Source organism: Trachinotus anak, unplaced genomic scaffold (assembly GCF_046630095.1).
Source record: "Trachinotus anak isolate AG129_WGS33_773 ecotype Australia unplaced genomic scaffold, CSIRO_AGI_Tana_v1 ptg000021l, whole genome shotgun sequence".
In the NCBI taxonomy this organism is placed as follows: domain Eukaryota; kingdom Metazoa; phylum Chordata; class Actinopteri; order Carangiformes; family Carangidae; genus Trachinotus; species Trachinotus anak.
Window position 1 is genome coordinate 7689459 of NW_027273872.1, and position 22493 is coordinate 7711951.

General features: G+C 38.8%; 2 protein-coding genes across 2 annotated transcripts; one reads left to right on the top strand and one right to left on the bottom strand.

The window, feature by feature from the left end:
• The first annotated feature begins 182 nt into the window (after positions 1-182).
• On the top strand, positions 183-13292 carry etfdh (electron transfer flavoprotein dehydrogenase). The gene is made up of 13 exons (XM_071457159.1): positions 183-393; positions 1144-1302; positions 2108-2337; positions 2737-2818; positions 3403-3521; positions 4051-4128; positions 4244-4390; positions 4986-5126; positions 6228-6371; positions 7903-8071; positions 9052-9234; positions 9686-9907; positions 12503-13292. Exons 1-13 carry the CDS (start codon positions 363-365, stop codon positions 12664-12666), a joined length of 1869 nt encoding a protein of 622 aa, XP_071313260.1. The 5' UTR covers positions 183-362; the 3' UTR covers positions 12667-13292.
• On the bottom strand, positions 13228-21591 carry ppid (peptidylprolyl isomerase D). Its single transcript, XM_071457160.1, has 10 exons — positions 21418-21591; positions 19849-19989; positions 19205-19311; positions 18635-18823; positions 18186-18308; positions 17510-17616; positions 15962-16103; positions 15288-15374; positions 14863-14905; positions 13228-13767 (listed from the first exon to the last, which is right to left on the bottom strand). Exons 1-10 carry the CDS (start codon positions 21500-21502, stop codon positions 13679-13681), a joined length of 1113 nt encoding a protein of 370 aa, XP_071313261.1. The 5' UTR covers positions 21503-21591; the 3' UTR covers positions 13228-13678.
• Positions 21592-22493: the final 902 nt, after the last annotated feature.

A 22493-nucleotide genomic window follows, 5' to 3' on the forward strand; every position in this document is an offset into this window, starting at 1 on the left:
GTGGCCATACACATCCATGACAGTGGCCCAGTAGCCTGGGATGACTCCTGTTACACAATGCCTGACTCCTAGGCTTTACCCATACAGTCTATGGATTTACCACAGCTGGGTTGCAGGGTGAAGTATAGGGATCTACACTTGCGCAGGTACCCGAACGCCGCCGCCGCAGCAGCGCAGCTTTTTGACGGTCTCATGTGTCCGTGTTATGAGACGTATTTTGTAAGGCTCAGTATTTGTTTGCGGGGCGGGCAGGTTACACAAGCTCTGCACTGACAACGAAGTGAGGGCACCTCGGCTTCACTTCGGGTGATTTAAAAAGAAAAACCTCGGTCTGCCAGTCAGCCTACTCTAGCTGACACATAATGTTTCCAGCCAGTAGATACTCAAGTCAAGGTATGTGAGCTAATAGCTAGTTAGCTAAAGTAATGCGAGTTTGCCTGTGCAGGACTCGGCTGCCAATTTAACTTTACCAGCAGCGTTGTCATCACACTTTATTTTACTAAGCGTTAAGTGCTGGATGTTTTTTTTCAACGTGTTTCAATTTTGTTTTTCGGCTTTCTGCATTAGTAGCCTACTAGCCCAAACTAGCATGCTCATTTGTGTTAGCATCATGCTAAAATGTAGGTGAAAGTTGAACCAAGATATAGGTCACTTGAACACTGTCCTTGTCTTGGATTATATGATCCATTTACGCCTTTTCAGAAAATTGTTGATGTTTTTACTAACTTTTCATTGTTTTGAAAGTTTTTTGGTCTTAAAGATGATGTTAATTTGCAGCTTGGACTTTGAATTTAGCTTAGCAGTAGTCACAGAGTAAAATCTGCTAGCTAGCATGGTGCTACAGCTGCATCTGAACAGCCTGACAGCTGCTTGACATTTTCACTACATTAGCTACTAAAATTGATTTTCTGTTTGTCTCTGTCGTGTGTGTGTGTTGAGGTGTCACATTTTCAGAAGCCACGTTGCTACATGTCCAATTTACAAGGTTTTATTTGTTGTCATTTTAATGTAATTCATGCATGTCTCATCGTCAAAGAACCAGATCAGGCTCAACTAAACCAGTGAGCACACTAACGAGAGTATACAGCCACATCCCCACCAGTCTGAACTGGTCTTGACTCGGAGCTGTTCTCCCTCTTGCAGCCCACAGGTGTATCAGGGCATTGAAAACAGTACAGACAGAGCATGCTGCCCCTCAGCTGTACACAACACTACACAGAAGAACATGCTCCTCAGGAACAGCTCCCCGCATCACAACACACTACACCATCCACCCTCGGGATAAGGATCCAAGATGGGAAGGTAAGACCCTGCACTATATAGAATTGCTTTAAAATTAAATGTTATTGTAAGGATCCACTCTCGTGGTTTCTCATCATTCGGGCGAACAAAACCAGAAATGCATCAGTACCCTTGAGGGGACTGATCTTCTTGTATCAGTCCAATCGTATCCAGGTTTCTGAGATGTAAGTACAGAGCTATTGCTTATATTTTTTACTTTTTCCTACATAGTTAAGTTTACAGTTGAACTTAAAATATGCCCATAATAAAATTACTAAAGCCATTTAGATATGTTTGAGTACTGAGGGTATAAAGAGAGTACAACATGGATTAGACGTCTCCTTCGGCAACTTCCTTTAATATTTTGTATTGTGGCCTATAGGATATTGTATTGTATAAAGGATATATACAGGATTGATCCAAGTTCCACAACCCATGAACATGAGAGAAAAAAAACTTTTTGTCTGATTCAGTTTAGTGCATTATTCCAAATTTAAAGTTCAGTTTGCTTATCCTTTGCTTTTTATTAAATGGCTTTAATGCTTATTTTTAGTAGACGTGTGAAGACCCTATTAGTTTCATATTGTGAGTCATCAGTGTGAATATGTCAAAAAAGTGTGGTCTTTGCCTTTTGAAATTCAACTTTTAAAGTTAGTTTGTGAGGAGAAAATATTCACACATAACTTTGGAAGGCTCTGCTGTCTAATCCAGTCAGTTTTGGTTTAAGCGCTGCCAAGTGTGCCACACAGGACTGCAGCTATCCTCCTGAAATATTGCACATTGGTTCTGAATGCAGTGCCTCTGTCTTCCTTCTTATCTTTTCCAGGGGTCGAAATGGAGAGGTTTGCTGATGAGGCAGACGTGGTGATAGTAGGTGGAGGACCTGCAGGTCTTTCAGCAGCCATTCGTTTGAAGCAGCTTGCTAACGAACATGAGAAGGAGCTACGAGTGTGCCTTGTGGAGAAGGCCTCTCAGATTGGTGCACACACCCTGTCAGGAGCTTGTCTGGAGCCCACTGCTCTAAGCGAGCTCTTTCCTGATTGGAAGGAACGAGGAGTGAGTGTTTTGTTCAGCATTTCTTCTTTGGGAGTTTGGTGTATATACTGGTTTCAACAAAGATGTCCTTCCTTTGTAGCACAAAGGACAGTTACAGCAGCTGCTCCATGTTGTTGTTTTATGTTGTATAATGTATTTTGTGACTGTACAGTATGTCACCAATGCTATATATAACATACCCACACGTACTACACACACTGGTGTGTCATAGAGTCTATCATCATTTGCCTACACCTTTTACTGGATATGTGCATGAATATGTATGCATTTGAGTTAATATCAGAATGTATATTTGAATATAAAACAGTCTCATTTAATTGTAAATTTGATCATGTATTAATACATACAAATCCTTATGAAGTCAAACTCTCAACAACACACGCTGTGTTCTTAACTCAGGCTCCTCTGAACACTCCAGTGACTGAAGATGTGTTCAGCATTTTAACAGAGAAACACAGAATCCCTGTCCCTATGTTGCCAGGTAAAAGCCTCTGATATTCTATTTGAATAAAAATTGTATATAATGCTATTTAAACCACACTGTTAGTCTGATGCATAGAAAGGGTGTTGTACCATTTCATGGTTTCAGTCAGAGATCGGAGTTGCGTTTGTAACCGTTAGTATTTGTTATTTGCCATTCGGAGTAAAATGGCCTCAAACAGGTAAATAGGGGATTTACAACAGGCAGGATGCGTCTGCATTTCAGTGCAACTTGAGTGGTGCATTGATTGAACAGAGAACTGAACCGAGAGAAAGATGCATCATCCTAAGAGTTGTCACACCACTAAAATTTCAAAGTAAACTGCTTGCCTTTATCAATAATAATCAATGTGGAACATATCTGTGATCTAGTGTCAGAAATTACACATTGATCCTTTAAATGTGTTAATATTTGCACTACAATTTTGCAACACATTTATCTTATGTTTTCTTTTAAAAAGGAGAACTTTAAATTACATAAACACAACTCTCAACCTGTAGGCCAGCTTGGTATAATTTAATCAAACACTGTAACCGCTGCAGTATTGATTTTTATGTCTGTATGATTTTTCTTGCTATCTGCAGGTCTGCCCATGAGGAACCATGGTAACTACATAGTGAGGCTGGGAAACTTTGTACGCTGGCTGGGGGAGCAGGCTGAGGAGCTTGGAGTCGAGCTGTACCCTGGTTATGCTGCAGCTGAGGTGAGACCTCCTTCAAATTTCTTTGAAGTGCTGTATATTTTTTCCTTTGCTTTTTTTCTCCCCCTTCTTTTATCTCTCTCAAAATGTACTGGACTTGGTTAGGTTGACTTTGGTTATGCAGATCACACCAAATCTATGAAAAACACTATATCAGTCACCGCTCTTCTAAGTTTTATAAAACCCAGGTGAGATCTTTTCTTTTTTTTTTTTTTTTTTAGACTTTTTACTGTTATATCTTAAAGTTCAAAATAAGTGCTTACATCACTAGCCTGAGTTTTATGATTCAAAACATAATAATAATTCAAAAAGATTACAACCATTTACAGTCTATAGATACATTTTTCATTTTACGGCCAGTATTACTTGCTTTTGTTGGCTGATTATAGGTTTACCTTTTATCAGTGGGTATGGACATTTAATCAGAAGCACGACGCCCCTGTTCACTCTTGTTCAGTCACTGTAATTAAAAATGTCACATTTCAGTCCCCTCTGAGCTTTAAATGTTAACTTTTATCTTACTGTTGCCAAGGTTCTGTTTCATGAAGATGGAAGTGTAAAGGGAATTGCCACCAATGACGTAGGCGTCGCCAAGGACGGTTCACCGAAGGTACTTTTTTGTCTAATTCTACCATATTTTATATATAACAAATAATTCTCTGTATTATATTCAGTTACCATTCATTCATGAAATATGTTTGTGTTCTGTTCCTCTCTTGCTTCAGGATGTTTTTGAAAGGGGAATGGAGCTCCATGCTAAAGTCACATTGTTTGGGGAGGGCTGTCATGGCCACTTGGCCAAGCAGCTTTACAAGCAATTCAACTTGCGCGAGAACTGTGAACCCCAGACTTATGCCATTGGCCTGAAGGAGGTAAATATAAATAACATATACCACCCACATCAAGCTAATGCGGGAAAGAAACTCTTGTCAGTCTGCTCATGCCCTATATTTTGTTTTCCTTTAATCTGCTTTATCTGATCATTTTTAATGAATAATATTCACCCTGAGGAGTTTGGAAAAAAGTGGTCGCTGTAATGTTCTTTCTGTACTGGAGAGTCAGCACTGTATACACCAACTGCTGTAAAGTCATAATTTACTTTAAGACACAGTAGGAAGCAGAAATGCAACAACTTGCTCTCCACAATCATCTTAATCTTTGAGATCAAGAAAAAAAGGATTTATGGCTAACGGGCTGAAAGTTACCACCAATATCTACTATAGTAAGGTGTGTAGAGTTACAATAGTAACCCTGTAGAAACTAATTTTAGTTTTAAGATACTCTATATATGTATAAAATGCATGTTGTTTAGTTTCAGTAAAACAAAATTCCAATCCTTGATGGAAACAAGCCTTTTCATAGAAAAGCCAAACAGAGTCAATATGTTTTTGAAAGAAATATAAATGAGTATAATTAAATAAATTTTCCCCCTGATGATAGCTTTCATCCCCTCTTTGTTTATTTTAGCTGTGGATGATTGATGAGAAGAAGTGGAGGCCAGGCAGAGTGGAGCATTCTGTGGGTTGGCCCCTGAATAGGAACACATATGGAGGGTCCTTCCTGTACCACCTGAATGAAGGAGAACCACTAGTGGCCCTGGGCTTTGTGGTGAGTGACTTGTATATAATCGTAACTGGATTTCATGTAGCAGTAAATAGCCCAAGGGTAGTGCTTCACTGTCTTAATAAGTAGTGAAGCCATGGGCGGTTTTACATTATAACTGAACTTTATTTATTTATTTATAATTTGTGTGTGTGTGTGTGTGTGTGTACGTACTTGTACTTGCTACATAGTAAGGACCAAAAAAAAGTATTTTACTAACAGAGTGAGGACATTTCGGCCGGTCCTCACTTTTTGAGACACCTTAAAATCACATTTTGAGGGTTAAGACTTGGTTTTAGAGTTATGGTTAGAATTAGGTTTAGGTTAAGGTTAGGGTTAGGCACTCAGTTGTGATGGTCAAGGTTAGGGTAAGGGGCTAGGGAATGCATTATGTCAATGAGTGTCCTCACAAAGATAGAAGTACAAGTGTGTGTGTGTGTGTGTGTGTGTAGTCTCTCCATCCTGACAAATCTTCCACTTAATGCCACTAAGAAACATCCTCATATCATTATGTCACAGTCATTATTTGGCTATGCATAGTTAACCAGGTGATTAGCACTATGCAATTTAATTTTTGTCTTGTTAAAGCAGAGACTGTGTATACTGTCTAACCGCCATACCAGTCATTAAATGGCAAACATGCTGTAAATCTCACTTGTCGTTGCTGTTCCACACTTCTAACATTTCTTACATGCTTGCTTAGAAGTGACCTCAGCACAAGAGAGACTAGGTTTGGTTTTTGTTCTAACATTCACTGTAAAGGCTGATAACTATACAAATACTTTTTTTTATGGGCACCCTTCAAACAAGTTTTTAGACATCAAGGATGATAAAAAGCTTGATTTGTTTTGCCATAACCAAGAGTCTGAATAAATATTTAAATTGGGTGTTTCAGATTTTTGCAGATGCTGCATACTCTAAACTCGTTCACAAGTTTTAATTTAACACTCCAACACAGGAAGATATAAAAAAGAAATGTTCTTGAATGAATTCCTTTGCTACAGTGACTTCAAAAAAACAACTGCCTTTCCACATATTTGTCCACTTGGTCTGTTACACTTGTTTGAAACAATTTACATTAAATCAGCAAATCTTTTCCCACTCCAGGTAGGACTAGACTACACCAACCCTTACCTGAGCCCCTTCAGAGAATTCCAGCGCTGGAAACACCACCCCTTTGTAGCACCCACTCTGGAAGGAGGCCACAGGATTGCATATGGAGCTAGGGCCCTGAACGAGGGAGGATTACAGGTATTATCAATGTGATGGAAGCCAATTCTATGACAGAAAGTGTGTTTATCAAAGTTCTCTATTGTTAACTTGTGCTTTAAAAGATAAAACCATGAGCAGTGAACAGCCCTTGCTGTGTCATAGAAAACAAATAGCGCCTTCAAATTGACCTAATCAAAATGTCACAAGATTGAGTGTGAGTGCAGCTGTGTCACTGGGGAAATTACAAAGATGTATTTGCACTTTGTTTGTGTACTACAGGGAAGACTGCAGTGCATGAAACCAGCCAGATTCCATAAAGGGGTTGCTTAAATGTATTCCTTCTTTCACATTAAAGTAAAGCCATCAGCAGAATCCCAAATTTAAAGTATAATCCGTCAGGTGTGCAATGTCACTAATACGCAAAATTATAGATTAGATTATGATTAAATTAAAATAAAATTACCAAATTAAAATAATTTAATGAAAATGCCCAAATTCACAGACAATTTCGAACATGGAATAGATGTTACCAGGTGCTAATGAGGTCCCATTGTGTCATAATTAGAATAAAGGAAAAGCAAATGTTTTATTTTGAAAATAAAATTGAATGAAACCAAAACTGCATTAAGATGTTATTTATAATTTATTACACATCTGTCTGAATAATAACAAATTTATGTATTTATATGAATGTGTAAATTACTTAAAAATAGTAAGTGCACAACCACTTCTCATTCGTAAGAAAAGGTCAAATAAGTTAGTTGGGGCATCTGCTGAATGGCTCCTTGCGGAGGTTTTCCAGACATGTCCAACTGGGAGCAGACCCTGTAACCGACCCAGAACATGCTGGAGGGATTATACATATACACCTCAGGATCCTCCAGGAGGAGCTGGAGGACGTGGCTCGGGAGAAGGGCATCTGGGCTACTTTGCTCAGCCTGCTGCCACTGTGACCTTGACTTGAATAAGTGGCAGAAGATTTCTAGATATAAATAAAGGCTCATTTAGTTCTCCTCATACGCGGGGCATGTAAATTTAATACAACAAAATACCAACTGTTTGCTGATAAACAATGATCACATGGGGTACATTCACCAAGCTCTTTATAAGGAACACCTGTGCACCTGCTTATACATGCAATTATCAAATCAGCCAATCATGTGGCAGCACTGCAATGCATAAAATCCTGGGTCAGAGGCTTCAGTTAATGTTCACATCAAACATCGGAATTGGGAGAGAAAAGAAACGTGATCTTTGTGACTGGTTTGAATATTTTTGAAACTGCTGATCCTGGGATTTTCACACACAACAGTGTCTAAAAGTTTTTACTCAGAATGGTGCAAAAAAAACTAAAAACATGCAAATCTGCAGAAATGATTTGATGCAATCATGTCAACATGAAGCAGAATCTCAACGGAAAGTTTCCAACATCTTGTGGAATCCATACCATGAAGAATTGGAACTGTTTTATTACCTAATTTATTGAAATCCAGTTAGAAGTTTAAGGTTTCAGAAAGTAGAACGCAAGAAAGTTGCAAATGGGCTCAAACTCTCTCTTCTTCCTCTCCAGTCTATCCCAAAGCTGACTTTCCCCGGAGGGCTGCTGATTGGCTGCAGCCCCGGTTTCATGAATGTCCCAAAGATCAAAGGCACCCACACAGCGATGAAGAGTGGCATGCTGGCTGCTGAGGCCGTTTTCCCCCAAGTCACAGCCGAGAGCCTGGATTCAGAGACGACAGGTACAGAATTTAAGACCCATTAATAATCATGATCGTATCAGCGGTGGCTGTTTGCCTTTCATTTTATTTTAGTGTCACTATTAATGCTGACAGCTTATTCAAGCTCACAAAGTTAAATTCAGAAACCTCACTAACAATATAATCAGAAAAAGCTACAAAGCTGTCAGGTAGCAGTATTTGTCAGCTATGGCGGGTCAGTCAGTAAAGTCATTTTAATATGAGTTTTTAAAGCAAAGTTAGAAAACTTGTCCAATACAGACAAATACATTGCACTCATCCATCAAAAAACTGCAGTGTCAATAAAAATGGAAGTGGGAACAGTTTCCAGAATCATGACAAACTTTCAGAAAAGACAGTCTGCTTTGAGAAACAGCAGTCACAGGTTGACCCTAACCAATAGGGACATGGTATATGGATAGAGTACTGGGTATTGACAAATACTCAGGGAACAGAATACGATCTATCATTTTAGACTGTGGTGACTTAATTACTTAGTAGTTAGTCATTTTTCAGTAAGCTTTTAGTAACAAAATAACAATGGACTGTTTCAATACAAATTGTCTGTAGCGTGGAAGAGAACAAAGGATTCAGCCATGTGACTTGATTACTCCCAGGGGCATTGTTCTATGCAGATAGTTTAAGATTTATTTGAAGGGTTTGAAGTGATTCATCTCATTTCTGAAACGTCTGCCACCGCTCCAGCTCAATGGATGTCATTACAGTTTAATTTGTGCCTCTCAAAACTCTGAAGAATTACATTTGAAAATGTCTGTGTGTTTCACCAGATATTGTGTCCTTGTTGAAAAAAAAAAAGTCCACAGAACTGATTGTAAAATGTTTTAAAGGAATGGTTTCTTCCAGCAGAAATTTTTAACCCACATGTTCCTGAAAATGTATGAAAAGGTTGGGGTTACCTGAGGCATTGCGCTACAAATGCGCAGAATAGTACACATCACATTAAATTCTGTTTTTCATCCCAGGACTCCATATACCTGAGTATGCTGACACCTTGAAGAACTCATGGGTATGGAAAGAGCTGTATTCAGTGAGAAACATCAGGCCATCCTTCCACAATTACTTTGGCCTGTACGGTGGCATGGTCTATACCGGGGTTTTCTACTGGATCTTCAGAGGGAAAGAGCCATGGACACTGAAACACTGTGGTGAGTATCATGAAGCAGAATCGTTTTAATTTAGTGCAGATATTTTTATGTATTTACAGTAGCTGCTCTATCAAGTCTTAACAAAGAACTGGGGGAAAGAACAGACAGACCAATTTTAGACACAGACAGAAGATGGAAGGCTTTTCAAATGGTGACATCGTTATAAAACCTCTGTGATTTGACCTTGTTATGATCAACAATGTAAGAAGAACAGCTATTCAGAATAAAAAGAACATAGCCTTGCATGTAATCATTGTCGTGTTCATAACCCTGCTGAATGCGGAAAGCATTTTACATGTGAAGTGAAGCGGTTTAGATTTTCCCTGTGTTTACCTGAGCTGCTGCAGTAACAGCAGAATGCCAGTGGGTTCTCTTTGGGCGAGAGATGAGGTTGTCTTATCTCAGCAGAGAAAATCAACGTTTTGTAACCGGCTCACTTTATCTGTCTCAGGCCTTGATGCAAACCAGCTGAAACCAGCTAAAGATTGTACACCGATTGAGTATCCCAAGCCCGACGGCAAGATAAGCTTTGACCTGCTCTCCTCTGTGGCGCTGAGTGGCACCAATCATGAGGGGGACCAGCCCCCGCATCTGACCCTGAGGGATGACAGCGTTCCAGTCGCCAGGAACTTGGCCATATATGATGGGCCTGAGCAGCGCTTCTGCCCTGCAGGTAACATTAACATGGCCTCTGAACGTCTCACCCATACAATCTGTCAGAGTCTAGATACCATATTCTTTTTTCTGTTTTGTGGCATAAGACTTGACACAAAGAAAATCAGGGTTTTATAAACACAGGTCATATGAACTCACAAGTTGAATATATACAAAGGGGACAGAGAGTTGATAATCTTGAAATTTTCCCAATTTCATCTAACTGAAATCTAATTTCATCTTGTTTGATCTCACTGAAACTTAATCTGCACCAATTCTTAAAACTAACTCATCTGAAAAGTCATTTTTCAAGGCAAAATTCAACACAATTCATCTCAAGTCTGAAGATTTACTAAATTTTTTGTTTTCTATTTTAGTGAACCGTCTATCTTTGGTTTAGAACCAAGCCATTTGAATAACTTAGATTATAGGGCATTTTTTATTGTTGTCTGCTATCATATAGACTGAACAATTATCAATTTGTTTTCAGATTTTTCATTAATTGATAAAGCCCTAGTCCCACACTTGATGGTGTTGTCTGTGCTAGTTGCTAAAATTCACTTTCTGGTGTTCATACCAGTGAAGAAGGACTGCAGTCATCAACAATGACATTTCAATTATTTTGAAAGTCCAAAACCAAACAGTTTTCAATATCCTGTGTTGTAGAACAGAGTGAAGCAGAAAATCCTCACATTTGAGAAACTGCTATCAGTGAATATTTGACATTTCTGTTCGCTCAAAGAATTAATAGCCGCTGCTGGGTATCAGGTGTTAGTGTCTGCGCTAAAATCAAACATGTTATTTGATGATTTCCAACAGATGTTTCAGGTTGTGTTCATACTCCAACTAAAGTTAACCACAGTTTGGATTTGGAGGTGGAATTTTTATTTTTTTTAAAGAAAGCCAAGAGCAACATTTCAGGCGAAACAACAAACTACAGTCATTTTCAAATAACTCCAATCATCCTTGTGGGAACCTGGTGGATTGTGGTGATAAATGCTCCATTGTCATGTAGATTGTTTGGGAAGGACGGGCTAATTGTCAGCCCAGTGCAAATGTTCAGAGAGGTTTCAGAGAGCTGGTTCCACGGTGACAGGTTCACAAAGTGAGGAGCAGAAAACATTGAAATCCTGAATTTACTGAACTGGAAAAACGGGTGAAGAGAACTTTTACTTAAAAAAATTGATTGTTTGGTTTAAAACCAAAATTTTTTATGCAAGTCCACAACAAATGTGCTGGCATTTTTATCAATAGGAGAAGAGAGTGTGTGTTGACTTTACAGTCTCAACATATTGGCTGTGTTTATCTCATTTCCAGTTAAGCAGTTGATTGAAAAGCTAAACTCCTTATTCTGTGTCAGACACAGGAACTCTTTGAATTTTCTGGAAACTTTGAATCTTAGTGATGTGGTCAGATATGCGAAGATGGACAGAAGCCAAATACAGTGAGACAGCTGAGCTCTTTGTGGCCCACTGAGGCGAACCATGACAAAGAGCGGGGGAGATTGAATAAAGCAGCATAGCAATTGAAACTGTACAAACGGTTCACACTGCAGATTTTAAGTTGTGGGCTGTGCATGAATCAACTGTTCTTTTAACAGGAATTTGTCAATGGTGATAGTGGCAAAAAGCAGCAGGCAGTTGTATCAGCTGGAACCTGTTACATCCTCTAAGCTTTGGAGGATAGAAATTACCTTTGAGAGAGAAAGAACAGAAGGCTGTTTTTCACAGTTTTTCATTCCCGTTCTTATTAACCTGTCTTTTACAGTGCATCAGTGCAGTAATAATCTTTTATAGATATCTAGATATGCTTGCAAATCACATCAAATCTTCAGGCTCCAACAATAAATTTGAGCTTCCTCCAACAGTGTTTGGAAGCAAACTATCATCCACATTCACATAGACTAGCTTCATTTGTGGTTGCCAGGTGTGATCAGTCTGTTCAAAAGGATCAGTGAAACTGTCCACAATCTCTGGCTGCTGTAAGTAGGTGGTGGTAGTCAAGTCTACATTTTAGCTCTTAAACATTAAGCCAAGCTGAATCGTTAAAAAGAAAAAACAAAAGGCGACACAGGCAATTATTTCAAAATAAAATTAGTTGCACCTAAAAGAATGGTTCATGACAAAAGGCAACACAGTGCAAAAAAAGCTGATTGGATGGCTCAATGTTTCTGAGTAGAAAACATAATCCTTCAGTGGCTGAATAGTTTGTCAGAGTAAGAACTAATTATGTACCACAGCATTATGAGGCATTCAACTGCAGCGCTCACGCCTTACATCTTTAACAAACTGCAACATCATTCAAGCAGCTGGCAAATTATGTGTAGTGTAGTTGCACTCATTGAATAGATGTATTACCTAGTACTTATACCAAGTTCTGCTACTGCAGTGAAGCTTTAGTGTCTGCCAAATGACTCAATGTAATGTCATGTCTCACTTGTGCCCCTAAGCTATTGGTGCAAAACCAGTTTATCAATAAGGAAACATACAAGAGCTTTTCACGATACATTGCTTCATTATTTGTTTCCCTAATGTTAAACTTTCTTTTCACATCATTACTTTCTTTGTGTCTGTTTTCTAACTTGTTCATTTTCTCTCTTCAACAACTTTCCTAGGTGTGTATGAGTACGTTCCCATAGAAACAGGAGATGGGATGAGATTGCAGATAAACGCTCAGAACTGTGTCCACTGTAAGACCTGTGATATCAAGGACCCGAGCCAGAACATCAACTGGGTTGTTCCTGAAGGTGGCGGCGGACCAGCCTACAATGGAATGTGAACCTCATGGGTTTTTTTTAAAACCTTTTTTCGTCTTTAAAGCTGACTGTAAAGTACAGTGACATTCAGGCTTACAGCAAATGTGCCTAGGTATGGAACTGAACAAAACTATGTAGCTGTTTTTGAGAATATAAAAAAAATCTCTAAAAAGTAAGGATATTGGAAAGAGAACTGTATTTGAAGAAACTAATTCTTAAATTGTACAGAGGGGTACTACATCTAAAATGTGGGGTTATGAAACCCATTGAGAATACAGGACCATAAAAAAACAGAATTTAAAGCCGAAGTCAAAATCAGCAGTTTTGTAGTTTTTGCATTATTGCTTTAATATCCACAATATGGGCATTTAAGACAGTATATGTAAGAGTTTAAATGGAAATTGGCTTTTTTTTTTTTAATAATAGGAGTACTTGATCAACTGTAATACTTTCTTCAGAATCTATAATGGAACAACCAAACAAGGTCTTCTTAACTTAAGGTTTATTTTAGCATTATTGCAGGTATATTTTGATCCACACAGTATTGTACATAATATCACAGTAATGAATACAGAACACTTGGCTGCTGTCCTTTTTGATTTATTGACCTCTGTAAAAAACATAAATAAAAACAAATAGATGCACTGTATCTGGCCAAGGGCACTGTATCAGAATACCTTCTTTCAAATGATACCACACACAATTTTGCTGAACTGCTTCAAAACCCCAGAACAAAGACTAGTGCCAAGTATTAACCGAGTTATTTCAGCGGAGTCAGCCATGCATCAAACTAACGAAACTATTCATTACAGTGAACACGCTCGTCAAAATGAAGGACGAACAACAGATTATTCCCTTAGAGAGGACAGACTGTGAGAAATGTGCCAGCTGTAAAACATGAAAGAACCTGTCAACTGAAAATAATGTACCTGGTTACAGACTCTTTATCTGTGTTAAGTGCAGCTTCCCCTGTAGAGATCACTTCAAATATTGATAAACGATATTAGCAATTCATTGCATTGTTGGCTGAAATTTTCACGCAAACATTTTGGCATAGATTTTCTTCTCTTTCTCCTTCTCCTCCTGGACTTTAAGCTGAACTCTCTTCATCTCGTTGCTGATAGCTGTAAGAAAGAAATCGGTTTCACTTAGTTTGTTAACATGAACCTCAACAAGTGAATCAAAACTGGAAAAGTATTTTTTCCCCTTGAACTCCAAGGTTTTAAACATTTGTTTTTGCTCCCCATGTGTCCACTTTGGCACATTTTGTCTTTCTACACACTGTCAATTTGACTTTAAAGGCAGCGTGCTCCTGAAGGCACAGGGAGAGCATGAAGCGCACTGATAGCTCTTATCTCCTCGCCAGCAGCAAATAAACTGCAGCTTAAAATATCAAAAGAGCAGTGCAACACTGTCAAAAAGCAGAGAGGAGCTCCAGATTTGCAGAGAACCAGATTCCACCCAGTGCACTTAAGCTTTTACATATTGGAGGGTGTAATACCTCTAAATTCTTCCTCAAAACAACCAGTGCAGGTGTAATAACAGCTTGCAGTCAGACACGCCAACAGCCAGCAGTATGATTTAACTAGAGTTACTCCAAAGAAGCACATAGATTTGGTTCACGTCATTTTTCAAACACACTTGTGCTGAAATATTCGAATACTTCAGGCATTAGACAGAATATTAATGAATAACCTTCACTCAAACAATCGCCCTCAACAATGTCGCTAAATAAAGTGGAACACAAACGTAATATCCTGTAATACATTTCACCCACTAAGGCAGTGTTGTCTTTGTAAAGGTGCCTAGTGGAGTTTCTGACCTCTAGCTGCACCATGGAGCAGTCTTTCTATGAGTGGGTCCCCATTTTCTTTCTTATTTGTTCTAGACCTGGCATTAAATATCTACTTTTAAGATGATACTCATAAATATTTTAAGTTGTAGTTCATGAATTTGACTGGTCTATAACCCAGAAATATCACCAAGTTCTTGATGTTATGGTCAAATTGTCTCCTTCCAAAACAAGAACTATGGTTACACTTGGCTCTCGACTAAAACCAAACTAACAAATGTCTAAATATACATGAAAATGTTAAACAAAATGTGCAAATGTGGAAGAAGGTGGTATTTGCTGCACTCTTGGCACCATAAAAAAAATCACGGTAAGGCTCTGTGAAAAGGCTGAAAGAACAGAAAATGTTGAAGATAAAATTCCCCACCTTTGTCTTCTGGAGCTTTTTCCTGAGCTTTCTTCAGATCAGTCTGTCAAGTGAGAAGCACAGAAAACAATGTCTAAGTCGAGCTGCCGTCAGATTCAATGCACCTGGATTCAGTCTCATATAAAGACAAGTAAGCGTGAACTAAATAAGGAGTTACTGCCTTCTATCATCTGCTAAACTACAGCACACAATGGTTGTTTTCCAATGATACTATTTAATCAAACAAATACATACAGTATAAACAAGAGTCCTGTGCTTCTAGTACTGTATGAAGCCAGGACATTGTCCATATATATGCAGACAATTACACATATACATTTTGAAATGTTGTGTTGTATAGTATCTAATACCAAAAGCTCTCAATCTTTGATATTTTAATTTCTCAAAAGCCACTGAAGAGACAGAGGAGCTGTTATGGATGTTACCATGGCTTTGCTGTATTCCTTTAAACCCTGCCAGGCCTGGGCCCTCCGGAAAAGCGCTTTAGTGTTCGCCTGGTCCAGCTCTAGAGCCTGTAAGACAAAAAAAAACGCACATCAGAAATTGAATTCCCTCCTCCTTGTTATTCATTTATTAATTTTGCATTAGCATTTGGTAAATTTATTCTTTCTATTATATATTATATCACTGATTAGGTCCAACCCAAGAATTTGAGTGCATTTGAAGATAAATCAGATTTCTCGGAAGTGACTTTATCCACAAATAAAATTATATCCATTTGAAAGATATTAGTACAAGATAGATTGTGTACTGCCACTAAGTCAGAAATGCATTTATTTGCTTGAATCTCCACTGGCTGCCTCACAACTTCACACCGATGACAAGATGCAATTAGTGTTTTTTAAAAAGGTGTTAGTGGGAGGATTATGTTGCCTTTGGACAGAGCCAGCCTTGGCTAGCTGTTCCCCCATTTTCCAGCCTTTATGCTAAGCTAACCAGCTGCTGGCAGCAGCTTCATATTTACAGCCATGAGAGTGGTATTGATCTTCTCATCTCAGTACTGGGAAGACATAAATTCTTCGCATGAGAAGCCTGAGTGGCACATGAGCTGTAAACCAATGTGTGAAGTATGTTACCGTTATGCTCTGGCCTACGTTACCTCACTGCAGCTGTCCAGGGCGTCCTGCCACAGCTGCATCTTCAGCATGCAGGCTGCCGTGTTGAGGAAGCAGCTGAGGGCTGTGGGTTCAAGTTTCTTCTGAACATCTTCATCCAGCTGTTCTCCACTCACCTCCAAGTACCTGTAGAAATAAAAATAAAAAAATCAGGCTCCTTGGTGGTGACAGCAATCATCAGTGTCACTGGAAAAAGTGTTGTTATGCACCATTTAATCTGAACAGAGTAGCAGGTGAAACTGCAGTGGAAAAATGAAAGAATGCTACGGTGCCTGAACCTGCTACTGCAGAGTATTTTAAAGGTGGTGAAGGTCATCTGCAATATTTCATCATTATAAGAACCTGAAGTGAAAACAAGTGTGGTATCCCACTTCAGGTTTAAAAGATAAGGCAAAGCCTGTTAAGAAAATAATGAATTGAGCCACTAACAAGTCTTGTCTCTGTAGCCAGCTTCATATATCTTATTCACTTTACCATAAACCTCCACTGTTGTATAAAAACGATTAAAACACATCAATGAGCCACACTGATGCACTGGGTGATAATGAACATGGAAACTGTAGTTTATTTTAAGTCAAGCCCACATACACCATCCTGCTGCCAGAAATACTCCCTAGTTCTTTTTAATCCACAGCTGGAAACTGTCCCCAACAAATGATAACAGTGACTCAACACTTTTATGTAACAATTTCGCCTGTTTTAAAATGAAACTCTGTGTGTGACTCATTCTTGTCTTCAATAGGAACAAACTGGTTTGGAGCAGAGAGCTACAGTCAGGCTGCGGAACAAATGTGGTTTTGTTTTTGGTCTTTTCATGGGATATCTAACAACAACAATAATAATACTACTAAATAAAATACAGGACTAAGATACCCTCGTCATTTAAATGTGCTCATTATTTTTAGAGCTGCCCTTACTAATCGCACTGTGCGTCATGAAAAATAATAATCAAAATAACAAACAAGGGCAAACAAGGCTTATAGTGAAGGGATTTGCTCATCCTCTCAAAGTCAGCCTCTAACCAGCTGTAGAGATGGGTATCATAAGGATTTTATCTTATCCATACCCTTATTGATCCAGCTCAGGCTATTACTGCTTCTTTATCACTACTGCAGAATTGTTTTTTTTTAATAATCATTTTTTACAAAAAGAATAAATTCTGAACAGGATCAGAGTTGATTGGGCTGATTTGTGTCAGTTTACAACAATCTGAAACATTTGAAGATTCATGGTAAACTAATTTAATCAGTTACACTTACATACAGACAGCTTTAATCTGAGTTTTTCCCAACAAGTTGCTGTTAGGTTAACTAGTGTGAGGCCGTTGTGTAGAAGATATCAGGACACAGCAGACAAAAGAGTAGAAAATATCTTCTCTAGATGCTTGTTGAACAGGTGATTTGAAATACTTATTGGCCTTTTACTTTTTATTTCACTTACAGTAACATAAGGTTCAGTAATCGTTGTCCTCAACTCATTTAATTTTTGATTGTGACTGAAAGTAAACCACACACAATGACGATGTACATTACCTGAGGGCTTTGCTGTATTTGTTGACAGCAGCTTTCCAGTTTTGATTCTTAAAAAGGTTGTTTCCAATATTCTTCATGTCCTCAGCAACAGACAGAACTTTATCAATCTGAAAGTAAAAGTACAACTGGAGACTTAAATTCCATCCCCTTTACTTTGAAAACATGGCTGATGGCATGAAAAATAAAAAATATTTCACTCTTTGCATTGTGCTTTGGGCCATCATTTCTATTGGTTATGACAACAGTGTGTGCAGAGCGCAGGCTGAGGTCTGAGAACACAGAGACACTGCGTTGTTGACAGGGCAAGAAAGTCAATTGTTCAGACAATCAGACAGTTTGTAAATAAAATGTCTAGCCAGACTGTCTACACCACTTTACTCTGAGGTAAAATCAAAAGTGAGCATGCCTGAAATGTTTGTAGTGATCCACCATCGCTCATTTCGAGAGCAGGCCCTGGAGTTTGTTTAGTAACAGTTTTCCTCTGCTTCCAGTGTTTGCTATGCTAAACATGTCCTGGGTCTTCATATTGAAATTTATATTGATCCTCTCATCTGACCAACATTCACTTTTCCTCAAATGTCAGAGTGGCCCTTTAAGTCAGGCCTGCAGAGCAGTCTGATGCTATCTGCCACAGTCCACCTGTGTCCTTGAAGATCAAAGACTCACTGTTACTTACATCTTTAAAGTCGATGTCAGAGTCCTCAGGGAAGTCTGGGTAAGTGTCCCCTGATCCATCGTTTGGTGCAACACCCCAGCTGTCCCCGTCCTTATGCTCACCACAGTCTGCTACAATACATGGCTGCAAAAGTAGACATTAGCACAATTTTTAGACAGGAAAAAAATCTGAAAATCCTCAGACACATTTCATTACTCTCTAAAACATAATCAAGATTCAACCCAGTTGACAGCAGATTTTAAATGTGCTAAGCAAAGATGTTATGGTCTTTACATGAAAAAAAAAAATCAAATCAAGTTAAGCACAACACCTGAAAGCAAAACCATCATCACCATAGTGATAAAACAAGTTTTATTAGAGGCTAAATGACACTTCTGTCAACTTGAGCTTTATAACATTGTAACTGTATTATTTTGGAATTCAACTCTTTACACACTGAAAATAATTACCTTTACGGGGGCATCATCTTTAGTGTCAATTGACTCCAGCATTTTCATGATCCCCATCCCTTTCAACACTTGTCCGAAGACCACGTGTTTTCCATCTAAGTGTGGCGTGGGGACAGTAGTGATGAAGAATTGCGAGCCGTTGGTGTTCGGCCCAGCGTTGGCCATGCTTAGCAGACCAACTTTGTCATGCTATACGGAAAAGAAAACAAATCATCACAGGACAGAAGACACAGTAGTGTGATAAACACTCGGGAAAGAACAGACTGATCAATTCAACACAAGCCAAAAAGAAGAGGGCTAGAAGCTGTTTTTGACCTTTTTTAGACAACAAATATTCCAGTATAGTCTTAAGCTAAATCAGTCAACCAGACATCCTGAAGGAATAACCTCTAATGCCAAAAGTTTGACATTTATTTTTAAGTGAGGAGTGCCTTAGTCCCCCTAATTTAGAGAAAAAGAACTGCTTAGACTACAAACGAGTTACATGTTTGAAGATAAAACCCCAGACATTCTTAAAAATCTCCTGTAGTGGTGTCATACAATGGCGATTAAGGTAGTAGGTAGTTTTACCTTGTAGTGGAAGTTTTCATCCTCAAACTTTTCTCCGTAGATGCTCTCTCCACCGGTGCCATTATGGTTGGAGAAGTCACCTCCTTGGATCATGAATTGCTTGATGACTGCCAAAAACAAATTTAAAACCACATTAGTTTTCCAGATCAACCACGTTCAATGTCAGCTGTGCTTTAGGCTCCTTAAACTCATGTTATAGAACAAAAAGCTCAGTCTATTCAAATTCACTTAATTTCCATTTTAAATAATATACTTTCTCATGACTGTTGAAAATCACAAATAAATGCCTTTTAAATTTTACAATATTCGGCAGCTGTCCATTGTCCACTCCCTCTCTTCAGGTGCAGCTCAATCCTTATCTGCACTTCAGGGTCACAACTTAAATGAGGAAATCTTGACCTAAAATTAAAGGGCCAGATAACCTAAACATTTTCTAAATCCACCCATGTAAAATTTAGACATGCATATAGTTGATCTGTCAGAGATTTGGGTGAACGCACACCTTTCATAAATGGTTTTAAAAAAGGAGTTCAGGATCCAAGAAGCTACATATTTATGTACACGTTGATGTGTGTGAACTAAAACTTCGAAGTGTCCCTCCAAACTGAAATGACATATTATATGCAGATGTGAAGGCCATTTACTTCTGTGGAACGGGCATCCTTTGAAGTGCAGCGGTTTCCCAGTTGATTTGCCAGTGCCTTTCTCTCCAGTGCAGAGTGCCCGGAAGTTTTCAGCAGTCTTGGGAGTGATGTCAGCAAACAGCTCCAAGACTATTCGGCCAGCTGTGGACAGAAAACAGTTCAGTGTAATGTTACTGTACAAGTCAAGTCACAGACTCTGACTAACTAAACCAATAGAGTCTAATCTAGTCTGGTTATCACAGACAAATGGGTGACAAGTTAAAGGAAAAACAAGTCTTAGTAAGGTGTTGAGCCACCACATGGCGCCAGAACAGCTTTAATGCACCATGGCATTGATTCTACAAATCTCTGGAACTCCAGATAAGAAATACTTTACTGATCCCTATAGGGCAATTCAAATTGTCCAGTGGCTTATTCATGTGTTTCGTTAGATTTAAGTTATGAGACTGTCTCATTATCCACTGCCTTTGTCTGAGTTGTTAAATAGTCTGATGACAGTGGGAACAGAGGATTTCCTGAACCGCTCAGTCCTGCAGCGCAACTAGATATCTCCACATTTAGTGTTTTGATGATAGTGGTGGCGAGCGCTGTCTAACATGTCTGTCCCAAAATCTCCCATAGGTGCTCAGTTGGGTTGAAATCTAGAGATGAAGGCCATAGCCTATGATTCACAACATTTTCAAATTCATCTTTAGTCACTGTTCCTGTTGAAACACCAGTCAGCTGAAAAGTCTTTGTGACTGAAGCCTCTGCCGTCTGTACCTCAACAATAAAAAAGTCACATATATATTTTCCTCTTGCCATCTTGATAAAGAATAAAAATCATTTGGGCGTGCTCAGCAGTTTTAAACCTGCCAGATTATTGGATGTTGACTGCTTAATTGTACCATGCAGTGCACCTGTGTAGAAGCATCTGGATTCAATATATTTCTTAGCTCATTTATTCTGGTTTGTCCTTTAATTTATACTCATCCTGCACCTTCATACAGGACAAATGATCATTTTTACATTATTTATATCTTTATGAGATTAAAGATTTAAAAGTGTAGGCAGACACTGAGTTGTTCAAGAAGCATAACAATTAAGCTAACAATTCCATATATAATCTGCAGAATAGGCCTTACCAAGCTACAAATAAAATATCATACTGACCATTTTAGTGATATTTTAATGTGTTAGCTGCAGGAAGTTAAGCAGTAAACTAACCAAAGTTCCCCACACATAAGCAATTAGCAACAAGATGACAGTGGTTTAGCAAAATCAATGTTGAAAATAGCTACATTTACAAGCCTTACATGACAAAACAACCACACGTGGTTCATGCATTCAAAAGGCAAGCTCTCTAAATAAATGATATGTTATGATAAACATCAGTAAGCTCTAACAAATACAAATATCTATATTTCGCAAACTGGCTTATTTCTAAATTTTCATTTTTCAAGCAGTAGGTAAATCAATCAGTTTCCTGGAAGTTACTGGAACGAGCCAGGATGGTGCTAAGCTAACAAGGCTAACGGTTAAACTGGCCACAGGGAGCTGTTGGCCGTTATGAAAATAAAAATGTCAGACCTCTTTCTCCGCCGATGTCTACATCGAGAAAGACACGGGGGTTTTCGGGGTTTGAAGGCTTGTCAGACGGTGTTGGGTGAGACATTTTAATGACAAGGCGATTCTAGACACTTGTTTCAGCTTGCTTTAACCCCGGCCGGTGCACTGGAGCGGGTTACGCGAAGAAGAATGAAGTGAACAACCTCCGGTGATAAATCTTCAAAATAAAACCCTACCGATCAGAAAGCACAATGTTTTTTTGATGCAGAGCACGAATGGGGGAATATACACACAATAAATTTGCAAATATTGATGTTGACACAAAATAAAACAAGAAATACATAGAACACGTTTCCACTATTGTATCTTTTCTTGTGCGTAATCACAAATATGAGACTATACGCTTAAATATAACTTCCGGTTATGGTTTTCAAAATAAAACTTATATCGAGGAACGTCATAATTAGACGACGGTGATTTATTTTCTTGTCACAACCACGACCATGGATGTCACAACCATAGACTGTATTTAAAACCATGGATGTATTATAAGACCTGGACACGGCGCCGCCGCTCAGTCTTGCAGACAATATTTCCCAGTGGCCACTCGTGGTATTGCAGCGAAAAATCCCCTGCGGCCCAAAACGCATTTTTCCCCATAGACCGCAATAGTAAAAGAGAGGCCTGTAAAACTTTCAACAGGACACCTCCAGCTGTGCACACAGCCAAATATCAATCTTTCTATTCTACATTTTTAAGCCATGGGGTTTTAATCTTTGTAAACGTTTTTCAAAGCTCAGAAAAAGCCCAGAATTTTTTTTTTTTTCTGAGTGACGTCATCACTGTGTACGCGCACTCTATCCGCGGCCCCGCTGTGTCTCGGGAACGAGCATGGTTGCTAGGTTACTGCTAGCGTCGTCAGGACGAGAACAAGTTGGTGAGAAAAGTGAATAAACGACACAAAGGCGAGTTTTCATCTGCACAAACCAAGGTTCATTCATTTTGTCGCATTTATTCGTCACTTCTTACACTTTTTTTCAGGAATGTAATTGTTTTTTAATCGATATATTCGCCGCATAACTGGATTCACTAAGACG

What these genes read in the sequence shown, in the direction of transcription:
- ppid (XM_071457160.1), bottom strand. Translation starts at nt 21,502, where the DNA reads ATGTCTCACCCAACACCGTCTGACAAGCCTTCAAACCCCGAAAACCCC. An exon ending in AGGATGCCCGTTCCACAGAA is followed by an intron (nt 19,312 to 19,848) that starts GTAAATGGCCTT and finishes TGTTTTTGGCAG; the next exon opens with TCATCAAGCAATTCATGATC. An exon ending in CTGACATCGACTTTAAAGAT is followed by an intron (nt 17,617 to 18,185) that starts GTAAGTAACAGT and finishes TTTTACTTTCAG; the next exon opens with ATTGATAAAGTTCTGTCTGT.
- etfdh (XM_071457159.1), top strand. Translation starts at nt 363, where the DNA reads ATGTTTCCAGCCAGTAGATACTCAAGTCAAG. An exon ending in TAGTGGCCCTGGGCTTTGTG is followed by an intron (nt 5,127 to 6,227) that starts GTGAGTGACTTG and finishes TTCCCACTCCAG; the next exon opens with GTAGGACTAGACTACACCAA. An exon ending in ATGGACACTGAAACACTGTG is followed by an intron (nt 9,235 to 9,685) that starts GTGAGTATCATG and finishes TATCTGTCTCAG; the next exon opens with GCCTTGATGCAAACCAGCTG.